This window comes from Puma concolor, chromosome D2, assembly GCF_028749965.1.
Source record: "Puma concolor isolate L17-30 chromosome D2, mPumCon1.1.hap2, whole genome shotgun sequence".
In the NCBI taxonomy this organism is placed as follows: domain Eukaryota; kingdom Metazoa; phylum Chordata; class Mammalia; order Carnivora; family Felidae; genus Puma; species Puma concolor.
The window spans coordinates 47,593,730-47,607,821 of record NC_141677.1 but is presented as its reverse complement, the minus strand read 5'-3'; the positions used below and the strand labels follow the sequence as shown (position 1 = coordinate 47,607,821).

The following is a 14,092-nucleotide window of genomic DNA, read 5'->3' as shown; positions in this document are numbered from 1 at the left end:
AGGTCTTCCCTAATGACTGACCTACACTGAGTTTATTTTTTATAAATATGCTATAAATAACTGGATGTCCATTTAATAAAACAATATCAGCAAAATCATTATAAATCAAAACACTCCATACCTTGGGCATGCACAGCTTGGAAGTTACCACAGTATCTTGGGCCAAGTTTGTTAATAACTTCCAGAGTATCCACTGAGATGGCTTCTTCAAAGAGGTATGTAGGGCCAAGACGCCATATTAATGATGACTTTTGTTTCCAAACTCGAGGGGTAGAGATATATCCATAAACATCCACAAATGAAGATGGATCCATTGAAAGGAAAGGCCCTGGCAAGGCCTGGATGTACAACATCTGTTAAAATTAAAAGGGAGAAAGGGAGAGATTTAACCTCAGAATTAATCAAATAAACACCTATGGAGATAAAATGATATACCTTCTTCTCTCAAAGTAAAAGCTTATTATATCTACAAGCATTAAAAATCTCACTCTCAAAGCTGAGAAACAGTGCAGGAAAACAGCTTACAAAATGCTGGTGGGAGCAAAAAACTGACACTGTGCTTTTGGAGACAAATTTGATAAGGAATATTAAGAGACACTAAAATGTTTATCTTTTTTGTTCCAGTCATTCCACTAAGAACCCAAATGTCCAGTATTGGCACATTCATTAAGTTTTATGTACTAAAATAATTATAGACATATCCAATTGGAAAGGAAGAAATAAAATTATCTCTATTTGCAGATGACATGTCCATGTGGAAAATTCCAAAGAATCTACAAAAAAAAATGCCTAGAACTAGTAAGTGAGTTCAGCAAGGTCACAGGATAGATTATCGATAAACACACAAAAGTCAATCACATTCTATAGGCCAACAATGAACATGAAGAGACTAAAATTAAAAACACTATCATTTACAACTGCGCAAAAGAAAATGAAATATTTAAGAAAACATGTATGGATTCTATATACTAAAAATTCAAAAAGGATGATGAAAGAAATCAAAGAAGACCTATGTAAATGGAGAGACATACCATGTTTCTGGATAGCAAAACTCAACACAGGGAAGATATCATTTCTCCCCAAAATGATCTATAGATATAATTCAGTTCCCATCAAAATGGCAGAAGGTTTTTTGTAGACACAGACAAGTTAATTCTAAAATTTGTATCTGAAGACACAAGCCCTAGAATAGCTTAAACAAATAGCTTAATTCTTCTTTTTCAAAAATTAACAATGTTTTTGATCATCTTTTTTTGAAAGAGAAAAATTAAGTGGGAGACACCACTCTAACCAATATTATTACACAGGCTAGCTTATTACATAGCTATAATAATTAAGATAGTGTGGTATCAGTAGAGTTCTAGTCACACAGATCAGTAGAACAGAATATAGAATCTGGAAATACACCCAGACAAATGTGCCCAACTGATTTTTGATGAAGTTTCAAAAGCAATTTAATGGAAGAAGGACAGCCTCTTCAACCAATGGTGCTGGAATAACTGGGCATCCATAGGCAAAGAAGTGAACTTCAACCTAAACTTTGCAGTCATAAGAGGAAAATTTGATGAATTCTTCATCAAAATAAAAACTTTTGTTCTGCAAACTCCTATGGGAAAGAAGATGGAAGACGAGCTACAGACTAGGAGAAATTCTTTGCAAATCATACATCGAAGGACTAGTATCTAGAATATATCAAAAACCTCTAAAACCCCAGAGGAAAAAAACAATCCAATTAGAAAATGGACACAGAACATGGGCAGACATCACTTAAGAGGTTACATAAATGGCAAATAAGTGCTTGAGAAGATTTTTAATCTCATTAGCCATGAAAGGAATGCAAATTAAAAACACAACATCACTATGCACCTATCAGAGCGGCTAATCTGAAAACCAGTGACCACTGCAAATACAGAGAAACCAGATTGTTAATCCATTGCTGGTGGTAAATGTAAAATGGTACAGTCACTCTGGGAAAATCATTTGGCCATTTCTTATAAAAAGTAAACACACAATTACCTATGACCCAGCAACTGAACTCTTAGGCATTTATCCCAGAGAAATATGGACTTAAGTTCACACAAGAACCTGTATACAAATCTTCATAGCAAAACAAACAAACAAACAAAGATAAAAAACAAAAAAAGGAAAAAATGTTCATAGCATCATTATTTGTAATATCCCCAAACTGGAAACGGCCCAGATGTCCTTCAATCAGTGAATGGTTATATATCCAGGTCATGAAAAACTACTCAGCAATAAAAAGGAATTAATCATTGGTGCACAGCAACAATCTGGATGAATTTCCAGAGAATTATGTGGATTGAAAAATCCAACCTTGAAAGATCATACACTGTACAGTTTCATAAAAATAATATCCTTGAAATGATAGCATTTTAGATTATTGTTTTCCAAGGTCAGGGACAGGGATAGGGGAGAGAGGTGTGGGTGAATGGGAGTGGCTATAATTTTTATAAATGGGCAACACAAGGGAGCATTGTGGTGATGTAAACATTCTGAATCTTGGCACGAGTCATGGATGCAAAAACCTACACATGTGATAAAACTGTGTGGAACACATACGCATATATACAAGTATAAATAAAACTGGGAAATTTGAATAAAGTAGCAGATTGTATCAATAGCAAAATTGGGTTATGAAATTGTTCTAGAGTTTTGTAAATGCCACCATTAGGGGAAAACTAGGTAAAAGTGCACAGGATTTCAACAACATTTTAGTCTACAATTATCTCAAAAAAATTTCAATAAAAGAAAAGAAAAATAGTTAACAGAGTATCACAAATTTTAAAATGATAATTTCTCATTTTTAAATTTTTTTTCGTCTTTTAGTATTTATTTTTGAGAGAGAAAGAGACAGAACGCGAGTTCGAAGGGGCAGAGAGAGAGGGAGACAAAGATCTAAAGCAGCCTCCAGGCTTTGAGCTGTCAGCACAGAGCCCGACTGACACGGGGCTCAAACTCACAAACAGTGAGATCATGACCTGAGTCAAAGTTAGCTGCTTAACCGGCCAAGCCCCCAGGAACTCCTAAAATGATCATTTCAAAGCTTATGTTGGTAGACTTAACTAATGGTTAAAACTAGCTAAGTAATATACAAAATTTTCCACACAATAAAGTTGCAACTACTTTTTTAAAGGGAAAAAACTGAAAGAAATTACAAACTATGGTAAGATAGAAGGAATGCAGGAAATATTTCATCTTTGCTCTATTTTTTAGTTATTTCAAAATGTGTTTATATTATTTTTTATAATGACTATAAAGTCACCACATCTATGCATATGTATGTAAATACATATTTTTCAAAGGAAAGGTCACACAATTTCAGAAATATTCTTTTACTCCCTATCAATTAAATGAGATTTTCAAACAAAAACAAACCAGGTTTTCAGCCACCAGCCTTGCCTAAAGTGAAGTCCACTGTGCTGTCCTCTCTTCCCTCCTTTCAGATAGGAACTTCTGTCTCTCCCACCTGAAGCTCTGCCCCCCTCCTGCAATCCAGCTTGCATTTTTGCCAAATTCATAGCGCATTTACTCACAGCACCATTCGGATTGATTTATAAACATAAGATGTCTTAAATTGCTCCCACGTCATTTTGCTCGTTCAGGCTATTGAAATACTCCCCACATTTCCAAATTTAACTTAGCTGAACTTAGAAATTAATAGAAAATCTCTAACATTAGAGAACAATCCTTAAGCTGGGTCATCCCCAAACTAAGCTCTCCCATCTTATTCTTATCCAGCATATGTCTGCATCTAAACACAGGCCTTCATGTGTACCCCAGTTAAATTTCATTTGCTGATCCTGAACCAACTTGTTGAGATCATCTTGGAAAGTCAACTCTGTCTGACTCAACCCTTGGTCATTCTCCACGTATTTTTGGCATATCCCCATGATATCACACTACTGCCAACCTCCCTCCTGACTGGCTTTGGTTTAGCTGGTCCCTTGAGGCCAGATGTTCATCCATGTACCAGGTCACTCAACTACACTATCAATCCAGTCCATGTTCCTCCTTGTGGCTTTAAATGCAATGCAATTCATCAAGTATTTATTGCAGGCTTACCATGTGCCTGCCCCTGTGCTAGGTGCGAGCAAACACCAATAGGACTTGCCTTTAGCCTCAAAGTACATGAACTATTTCACAGAATACCAACCTATTCTGTAAAACAAGGCAGAATACCAACATGTTTTGCAAAAAAAAAAAAAAAAGGTTGGGGCGGGGGGAAGCCTCCTCTATAATCATGCCTAAACAGATAATAACAAAGACACTGTGCAGCCACAAAAGTAACCACCCCTCCCATCCTGGCTAACATGAGTTAGCTTTCTCTCCAAGAACAACTCTAACCTGCTCCATTATTCCTACTTCCTGGATACAAGTTCTGAACATGCACGGACATCAAACTAACTCCCTCTTTCTGACGGTACCCGGTTGAGAACAGACCAACCTCCACTTCTTTGAACCCTCCCCAAAATCACCTTAAATAAGCGCAAATCATATATGCTCCTTCCAAGTCCCTGTTACCCCAGGGAGTAGAGTGTCTTGCTACATCAAGCTTAATAAATCTAACTTCTGTTTTGTACTATATGCACACTCCCGAAGGTACTGATTGGTGGTCATGGACAATTCCTGGCATCTAAAACAGTTCCTAACATAGAATACGTGCTCAAAAAGATTTAATAAGGGAAAGAATGAAGGAAAGAAGGAAAGGAAGGAGGGAGGGAGGCAGGGAGGGAGGAATGGAGTGAGGGAGGAAGGAAGGGGAGAAAGGAAGGAAGGAAGGAAAGAAAGAAAGAAAGGCCGGTATTGTCAATGATTGGAGAAAAGAGTTAGCTTCTTGTTTTGAAAAACCTATTTTTGTTATGTTCCTGCTGAATCTTTCTGGTTACCACTGCCTTTATTTGATAAGACAATTGTACCTGACGACAGCATCGAATTCATCTTTAGGTGTTGTATTGAATTTAGGTTGTTCTACCTTCATGATTCTCAACATGGGGTGATTTGGGGGCATTTGGAAATGTCTGGAGACAGTTTTGGCGGCCACAACTGGGGAGAGAGGGATGCGATGGCATCTAGGGAGGCCACAGATGCTGGTAAGTATCATACTATACATAGAATGGGTCCCTACGACAAAGAATTATCGAGCCTCAAATGCCAAACTATCGAAATGAGAAACCTATTCATCTAAGGTCATCCATTCTGGCTAAATGTTAGAATCATCTGAGAGGCTCTGAAAACATCACCAAATTACCCCGCACCCAGAGATTCTGTTATGATTCATCTTAGGAGCAACCTGCACAACAGAACTTTAAAAATACTTTCCAGGTAATTCAAGAATGCAGCCTAGGTTGAGATGCTCTCTCTGGAACCTGGGTGCCACTCTGGCTGCATTTGCCTTTTGTTGTCTTCTGGGCGCTTCTCTCTCTGACTTCTTTGGGGATCTCCGACAGTGGGTCCTGGAGCACACCTGCCATGTCCCTCCTCTCCCAGCTTCCTCTGCCTTATGCCTCAGGACTTCAGGTGACTCTAAATGGCAGTGATGAGATACTTCCTCCAGCTATGTGTTCACATTCCATTGCCTTCTTTGTACAGGGAATCATCTCTTCCTCATCATCCTTGCTGTAAATCTGGCAAGAGGTATTGGTGTCTTTCAAGCTCTAGCGCCTGACTCCCAAGTATGGTGGAAGGACAGTTGTGTTAGATTCACCACCAAGCTTCTTGGAAAAGTAGAACCTGAGACCCCCACGCAGACTTTCCTAGGGAATCCGTAACTTAAACTGTGAAAAGCCTCATTCACTCTGGGAATTTATATTCTCTTATGACTATTCTGATGTCCACATTTCACCTTCTGATCTGGTTGTGTAGCTTTCATTCCATTTTCTGAAGGATTTTTGTTTTATTGTTTCTTTGGGTTTTTCTTATGCATGAGCTCAGCCAAGTGTACTGGACGCCAAAGGTGAGTTTCATTAGATAGTGACCCCGCCCCCTCCCCTCGCCAAATGAAAAGGACCAACTGACCTGAGGCCGCTCCAGAGTGGTGCAGCCAGGAAAGCATTGTGGGGCAAGTGGAGCTCGGGGCAACTAGCTCACCTTGGCTGAGCCAACGATCTGTCCATCCAGATAGGTGGAAACGGTACAATTCCTTTTCATTTCCTTGGTGACAACCACAGCCAGGTGGTGCCACTGACCACAAGCCAGCAGCTGGCCACACCTGACCCGAAGCTGGCGTCCAGCAGAAGGCTCAGGATCATCCTCGGGTTCCATGATGTCTGCAAGAGACCACAAACACCACACCCGGCATGTGGCGCCATGCTGCAGCAACCCAGGAGAACAGGGCCTCATGCGGAGGCCTTGACCCCCTCATAAAATAATGACGACAGCAGCCACAGTTGCTTGAGGTCTTGCCTTGTGCCAGACATGGGTTTAAGAACTGTTAGAAATGTCACTTCGGGTTTTTTGGGGTTATTGTTTTGTTTTGGTTTTCACAGCAAACCCTTGGAGGTAGGTGCTATCACGACTCTCATTCACCAGCCTGAGGCACAGACGGGTTAGGTAAGTTGCCCAGGGTCATGGAGCAAATAGTATTCAAGTCCAGGAGTCAGATTTTGGGGTCTACCCCGCACTAGACCGCCTCTGTAGCCATGCACACTTGCCCTACAGTCCTAAGAAGGAGGGGGGAGTAAGCAGTTGTGCTCTGTGCCCATGATGCCAAGGCACCCCTGGGGTGTCTCCCTATGAAACAGTGACGCTCTTGGGGAACACAAGAAGAACAGGCCATTTCTGGCCATCACAGAGGGATGAGCTTGGACAGCCAGGCTGAGCTCTAAATGGCAGAGCCTGGACCAGCCACCAGCCACCAAAGGAGGGTTGGGCTCCTGGGCTCTTGTGCCAAAAGCTGCTGAATTAGCCCCATTCTCCCCAAGTGTAGGTGAAAACAGCTCCCAACGCCTTACCCAGGGACTGAAATTCTTTCTCTTCTGTAGACACAACTAAGGAGAGGTCGTCCGGGCACAGGCTGACAGAGAAGCAGATGAAGGGTTGCTCAGTCCTGGCCAGGTGACGCACCAAAGTTAGGAAGCGCAGAGGGTGGCCCTCAGTGACTGTGCTGTGCCTGCTGATCAGGAACCAGCAGGAGAAGGTCAGGCCACCAAGTGGAGGGAATGATCTGGCAGCACCTGGAGACAGAACAAGCATGCCCTTAGAACTTCTCTGCCTTGGAATCTTGTCTAGACCCACCGTGGCTCTGAATTGGCCCAGATGTGGCCCTACTGTGTCCAGCTCTGTGCCTCACCTGACTCATGCCCACTTTATGTCGACCCCATGCCGCAGAAGCTTGTCCTCTTTTTCATACTCGCATATTCCCACCAGGACTTGAGTGTAGATCCCCAAAGCCTCTCTCCAATTCTGTCCCACCTATTATTCCATGCCACCTTGCCAAGGGAAGGGGTGCATAACCCTGAGATCAGTCATCATTGGCCCACTGGTCAGCTGATCTAAAGCTGGGCAGTGTGCTGTGAGAGGCAGGGGACACCAGCCTTACTCAGCTGAACCTTGTATGGGGAAGCCTCCACTGTAGGCAAACCCACGCCCTCCTGCCCTGTAACAGGGTTACAGTGCAGAGCAGGCCCACTGTCCTCCGTGAATAAGCAGAATCAGACTTGGTGCCCCATGTTGGGCTGTGAATGCAATGGCTCCTCAGCGCCCACCGTTCCAGAGAAACCCAGGTTCTTCTAACTGAGGCTGCTTAGCTCGGGCGGCACCGGGTTCTTGCCCTGTCCTTCCCAGGCAGTTTTTAGCCGAGCACAGCAGTGCACAAAGCCTGCTAGGGCCCAGGTCGATCAGATGGTCATCCACACAGAACTTATATTCTTCTCTAGAAAGAGTCCTAAGGCGGGGTAAGGTGTTTGTTTTGACTTTTGTCAATCACTGACAAAATGAATCCGACGCAGACTCAGACATCAAATCACCGAATGAGCCCATCAGTGTTCACTGAGTCCCCACTCTATGCAGAGGCATGGGACGGGCCCTTGGGACACATAATAAACAGGATCCTCCCGCCCTAAAACAGGCATGACAAACCGGAAGGATGACTCCTCTACAGATATACAGAAACAACAAAGACTCACACTTTCTTGAAATGCCAAGCGGAATCTGAAATCAAGGCTCCCTAAGCACTTATTCTGGGGTAGGGTGAGGACGGCTCAGCAAGCTAAACCCCCTGAGAAACACCTACCTGTCCCAATCCCTCCGGAGACCAGATACTCTGTGCTGGTTCCCATAACTGTAGACACAGTCGGAATAAACAAACAGCTGGAAACAGAAAAGCATCTCAGATCATTGAACCACAAACCAACTTCTGGCCATGACATCTCCCCTCTGTCCCTCTGCAGGGACCTCACTCCCTCTTACACCATGAGGACAGAAAGCAGCTGATGCTGTTACAAGGGCCCTGGGAAATTAATAAAGTGCATTCCAAGCATAAGGAAACGTGTTGTACCCATAGCCTTCCACGGACATGTCAAATTCCACAAACGATGGAGCCAGAGCCGCCTTCTGAGGCTGCAGGTTGCGCGGGGAGGTCATGGAGATGAGGCTGAGTGAAGTCTGAAGGGCAGTGGTTGAGCCCTCAGACGTCCTCGAGGATCTGAGGGCCTGTGTGACTGCTGAGCAAGGGCCGGCTCCTGGGGCAGCTCCTCCAGGACCCTCAGCAGTCCCTGCTTCTGCAGCCTGGGACCCTAAGGCAACATGCAAGAGAAGAGACATGTCCCTGTTCAAGCATATCTGCTCTTCTGACAACAGCCTCGATGCTTCTGCCACAGCCCTGAAGGAGGGCTCCACAGTGTCACAGCACTTCCTGACCCCTGTGAAGCAGCTCTCTACTGACTTAGTAACCCTGAACTGCAGCAACACTACGTCCCTCCTCGAAACTTCTTTTCCCTTAATTCCATCATTCCCCAGAAACCCCCAGCTTTCCAGCGCACCATTTTCTGTTGCCATCATTGGCTTGCCCCACTGGCCGTCGCTCACTGACACTTTGTCCTGGCTCCCTGAACTCCCCGCTCACAGCAGCCTGTCTCTTTGAAAGCTCTGCTCCCCTCCCCTGATTGCTAGGACCAGCTGAATCTCCATCCATGTTCTTCAATTATGTGATCCACACTCAACCTGCCCATAGCTTTCTATTCTTTAAGCCGGTCCCTGGAGTCAGCAGCCTCCCAAGTACCAGGACTGATACTAGGGGACCCACCCAATGCTTTGGCCTCTTGACTGCCCAACTGTCCCCTGAGCTGTGAGCTGTGCAAAAAACCATCACTGGCACCTCCATCCAGGTGCAGCTCTGGGTATTCTAGCATGCACTGTATCATGAAGGAAACCCTATCGCTCTTTCCATGATCTGGGACCAAAGGGGCCAAGGGCACACTCAGCATCACCTGTCTTATATGAGGATGGGGGTCATCCTTTTCCTTCCAGATCTGGCCTTTCTCCAGGGACCACCAATCCTGCTTTTCCTCATTTGCTCCACTGAGCAGCAGGCAATACCATTTTTTAAATCTGTCTGCTTCCCACCTGTTGTGAAGGCTCCCTTCTAAGGAATGCATATTCTTTTTAATTCCCATTAACCTGTTCCTGTTCTTTCCTCCGTCCTCACCTGAGCCTCCAGAGTCCCCTCCATGGACACAAGATGAATGGAGGATTTTCGCTGCAGCTGACGGAGGTGGGGGAACTCCAAGACCTAGAAACTGTCTAAGCATCAGAACATGCAAGAGAAACAAAATGAAGACCTTTTATGAACAGAAGTGTTCTCCAGCTTCATCCGAGCACTTTCCCAAATCCCAGTGCTCCCTGATGCCCTCCTCCACTTTCTTTCTCTCTGTTTGGAAAGCGTTTCTTTAAGCCATGCAGAAACAGAGGGAGACTGGCTTGGCACCCAGACCACAGAGCTGGTGCCTTTAGGTGTCTTTGACCAGCTAGCAGCCTCAAACCAGATTTGGAAGAGAGAAGAAGGAATTTGTCCTACTCCGTTTTGTGTCTGCTCCATTTGTCTGCTCTGTGCCTCTCCCTCCTGCTCAGCTTTCCAGGCACCAGGTGGCTTCATGGACGGGCTGCCGGCAGGAAGGCTCCCATAGGATACAAGGGAGCACCGCTTCTGTCCCTCTCTCTGTCGGGAGTCTCGGCCACTGCTTGTCACACCAGCCTGGCTCCTACAGCCTCACCCCTTGAGCAGTGAAGCCCTCACAGCCCCTGCCCCTCTCAGTTCCCGTAGCTTTGGCATTATCCACTGAGCATCCCCCACCATGCGATTCTGTGCTGTCTGCAGGACCCTCTGAAGGGTCCCCTCTCTCCGAAGACCACAGCTCCACGGGAGGGGCTATGTCTGCTTTGTGGGTCTCTGCACTGCCTGCATGCACCCGGGGTTCCTCCTGGACTCGCGCTGTCCAATACTGGGAAGGGCCACACCCTGCACAGAGGGGGTGCAGGAGGGGGCATGGGGACACCTGTCCCGTGTACTCTTACTGTCCACTGGGCCTGAGCACAGCTGCCAGCAGCTCAGCAGTGTTTAATGTGCGGCACATGGTACCTTAACACGTCTGGTTCGATGGCTTGGGAGGCAAGTTTTTCAAAAATCCTGATGAGGCCTGAGTGCAAGGGGCTGGTGCTGGTGGTCAGGGCCCTGCGGCAGGAGACCACGAGGGTCCTAAGCATCCCCGCCTCACACATGACCTGACGGTTCTTCTCCGATTTCACCAGGGACTGGATATGACTGGCCACGGAGCACTGGATCTCCTGGGAAAGCTAAGAGAGCAAAAGCAAACAGTGAGCCCTGGAGGTCGGGACATTTTGTGGGCAACTTTGATGGGCCCCCAACCAGGCCCCAAACTGATGTGGGGCCAGACGCCTGCACCCACACAGCCTGTTCTAACTGTACTCTATATCGGGGGTTCTCAGATGTGCCCACTTCTCGTGCAATGGGAACCCCAGAGGCTGGTCTGTGGGAGGATGGGGGCCACTGAGGTCAGCTGCCAAAGACATAGAGGCTTAAAACGGAGACTGCGAGCCGGCCAGCAAGAGGCCGCATCTGCCCCAGAGACGCGGTGTCTGCCTCGCGCGATGTTTAAGCAGTTTCTGAATTAATTGCTAACATTTAAACAACCAGGAATTTCACATAAAAGTCCAGACACATGGCTCCTTTCGAAAGGTAGGAAGATCGGGGTCAGACAGGTTTGCAGTCCTGGGCAGTGGCTGAGCCTCTGAAGGGTCCCATGCCCCCACAGCCTTCGCTCACAAAGCAGCCCTGTGTTTGAGGTTGTACCCCCGGCACAGAAAGTGCAGTGCCCCGGGGAGGCAGGCCCACAGGCAGTGCCCACGCAGACTGGCTGTGGCCGGACCAGGCCACGCTCAGCGCCCACGCCAGCTCAAGTCACCGCTCCTGTGAACTGCTCCCCGACGCCGGCCCTCAGCCCCTGATTGTCACTACCCCCCGCCCCCATGTGCCTTCCCACTGTCCTTCGTCCATCTCTCAGACACGGATAGTGGTGCTCTTATCTTACCCTTACTACTTTTCCAGTCCCTTCAGTATCTTTATGTCCCTGAGGCCCGCAGAAGAGAGCGCACAGGGTCAGCTCAGTGAATATTTGAGCCAAATACATGGTTTCCGCAATCTTCCTTTCTTTTCTTCGTCAAAAAATAAACGCCTGAAATTCCCAGCCCTCTGTAGTGATGCAGACAGTCTGGGGTGGGGGTGGAGAGGGAGAAATTCCTCTACAAAAACTCTCAGGGCTGCCCACACTCTCTTTTACTGTTGTATACGATATTGTCTGAAGTGAGAGGGATACCAGTTAGAACGTAATGGAATTTTCCTGCAGTGGATGCTATGGGAGCCTCCCCCAGACCTCCTTTTCCAGATGAGTGTACCCATCATAGCCATGCCTTCTCTAGAGGGCTGCCCTTCCCCAACTGGGAGCTGCCCTGTCCAGGGGCAATGTGCCCCCCCATATATGTTCACTCATGCATATATACTCAAAAGTGTATGCACACGTGGACACACAGGAGCATCCATGCGTGTGTGTGTGCATGCATGCACATGTATATACATGCCCACGGAGCCATATATATGTGTACATGCATATGTGCACACGCTCACACGCATGCATGCAAACACACACACATCCACATACCACGTGCACATGCGTGCACACACACACATGCCAGACTACAGCCGTGAGGTCATGGCTTCTGCCTCGGTGGTGCAGTTCATGCCTGAAAGCCCCGCCCTGTGGGCTCAGGCTGATGCTGGACTTCAGCTAATCCTCACTCAGCTTCTTCCCCTGTATCATCCTGCTTCCTTCACTCCCCTTTCCTTGAATCCCTCCCTTGATGGATCTGATGTACCTGTGCCCCTGCCTTGGGCTCCACTTCTGAGGAACCCTACCTGAGGCCCTAGCATGCTTTATATATTGCACACCCTTGGCCAAGTTTCAAGAAAGGGGTCTCAAGAAAGGGGATCTCTGACAACACAGATCATGTCTAGGTTAGTCCACCAGTGTAAAGCCAGGAGTAACCACAAAGGCACTAATTTGAATAATCTCTTTCTAACGATGACTGGCTTCTCCTCCCATCAAGTCACAGACCATCTGATATGTACACCCACTCCCCCAACCATGAAAGCTTTCTTGGGAGTCCTTCGCCGCTTGCCCTTCTTCCCCCTCTGCCTCAAACAAGTATTAATGGCTTCTTCAACGTCAGGCTCTGGCTAAATTTCAAGATTAACAAAACACTGTCCCCGCTCTCAAGGGAATCACAGGCTACAGGCAAGACGGGTGAGGGGGACAATCTGAGTACAGTAAGAAAAGGAGCTGTAGCAGAGGATTTACAGTGGCTGGGTGGGAGCGGTTCCCTGCAGCCCCTCGTGCATTTCGCGGAGCTCTTGGATCTAGAAGGGAATCTGAGCCTGGCATCTACTGTGGGGGCCACATTTTGCTCTGAGATGAGTATATTTCCTGGGTGTCCAGGATGTGCCAGGCTCTAGTCTAAGCATTTTGACATGTATAGATTATATAATCCCCGTGAACAACCCTATGATGGAGGTACTATTACTCTCCCCATTTTACAGATGAGGAAACTGAACCCAGAGAAGTTCATTGTCCAGGCTGCATGGTAAGGCAGGGCCTGGCTTTGATCCCAGACCCCATGCTCAGGATCACCTCACTTCCCATCTCCTCCTCACATGTGCAGTGATTTGGGACCACCCTGCCCACGGTGATCAAGACTATGTTTGTATCACTAAGGGACTGAAATTAATAAGATGGCACTCTTCCACAGGCCTCAGACACCGCTTAGTAGCATATATGTTTCAAGGATTAAACTGTATTTGGGACACATATTTACACTGTTTATCATCAGTTCTTAGATTTAAAAAAAAAAAATGAAGGGGTCACACAGCTCACCCTCTACCTTCCTCTCTTCTTCCCAGGAGCACATCGCTAGAGCTCCTGCCACAGACTGATGGCATTTAGTGAAATTTCTGTCTTTACCCTATCTTCAGTAATACTTCCAACTTAAAATTTTAGGCCATTTTCATTTTAGTTTAAAATTTAAACTACATTAGAATGTTTTTTCAGGGGGATTGCTCCCAGGCAAGATTTTGTCACTCTGAAATGAAGTGTCATCCTGTTGCCAACATCACTGATGCCAAAGGAAGATATCATTGCGGGAAGATGGTGTCTGTAATGGGCTGGATGCCTGTGTCCCCAGAATCCATATGCTGAGCCCTAATTTCCAATGTGATGTATTTGGAGGTGGGGCCTTTGGGAAGTGATTAGGTCACGAGGGTGGAGCCCTCATGAATGGGATTAATGCTTTTATAAAAGGGACCCGGGAGAGCCTTCTTTTCCCTTGTGCCGTATAAGGACACAGTAAGAACAGGGCCATCCATGAGGAAGTGGGCCCCCACCAGACACTGAATCTGCCAGCGCCATGCTTTTGGACTTCCGGCTCCAGAACTATGAGAGAAATAAATTCTTGTTGTTTATAAGCCACCCCGTCTATGGTATTTTCTTATAGCAGCCTATATGGACTG

The 14,092-nt window shown here is 46.3% G+C and overlaps 1 protein-coding gene across 6 annotated transcripts in view; it reads right to left on the bottom strand.

The window, feature by feature from the left end:
- Positions 1-14,092, bottom strand: part of WDFY4 (WDFY family member 4) — a 295,121-nt gene that overhangs the window by 189,729 nt on the left and 91,300 nt on the right. For all 6 annotated transcript variants that reach the window (XM_086680248.1, XM_086680247.1, XM_086680245.1 and 3 more), the window contains 7 exons: positions 10,595-10,809; positions 9,665-9,759; positions 8,516-8,753; positions 8,252-8,328; positions 6,972-7,193; positions 6,109-6,287; positions 122-353 (listed from right to left, as the gene is read on the bottom strand). In XM_086680248.1, the coding sequence (XP_086536374.1) occupies positions 122-353; positions 6,109-6,287; positions 6,972-7,193; positions 8,252-8,328; positions 8,516-8,753; positions 9,665-9,759; positions 10,595-10,809 (1,258 nt within the window). The remainder of the gene's footprint in view (positions 1-121; positions 354-6,108; positions 6,288-6,971; positions 7,194-8,251; positions 8,329-8,515; positions 8,754-9,664; positions 9,760-10,594; positions 10,810-14,092) is intronic.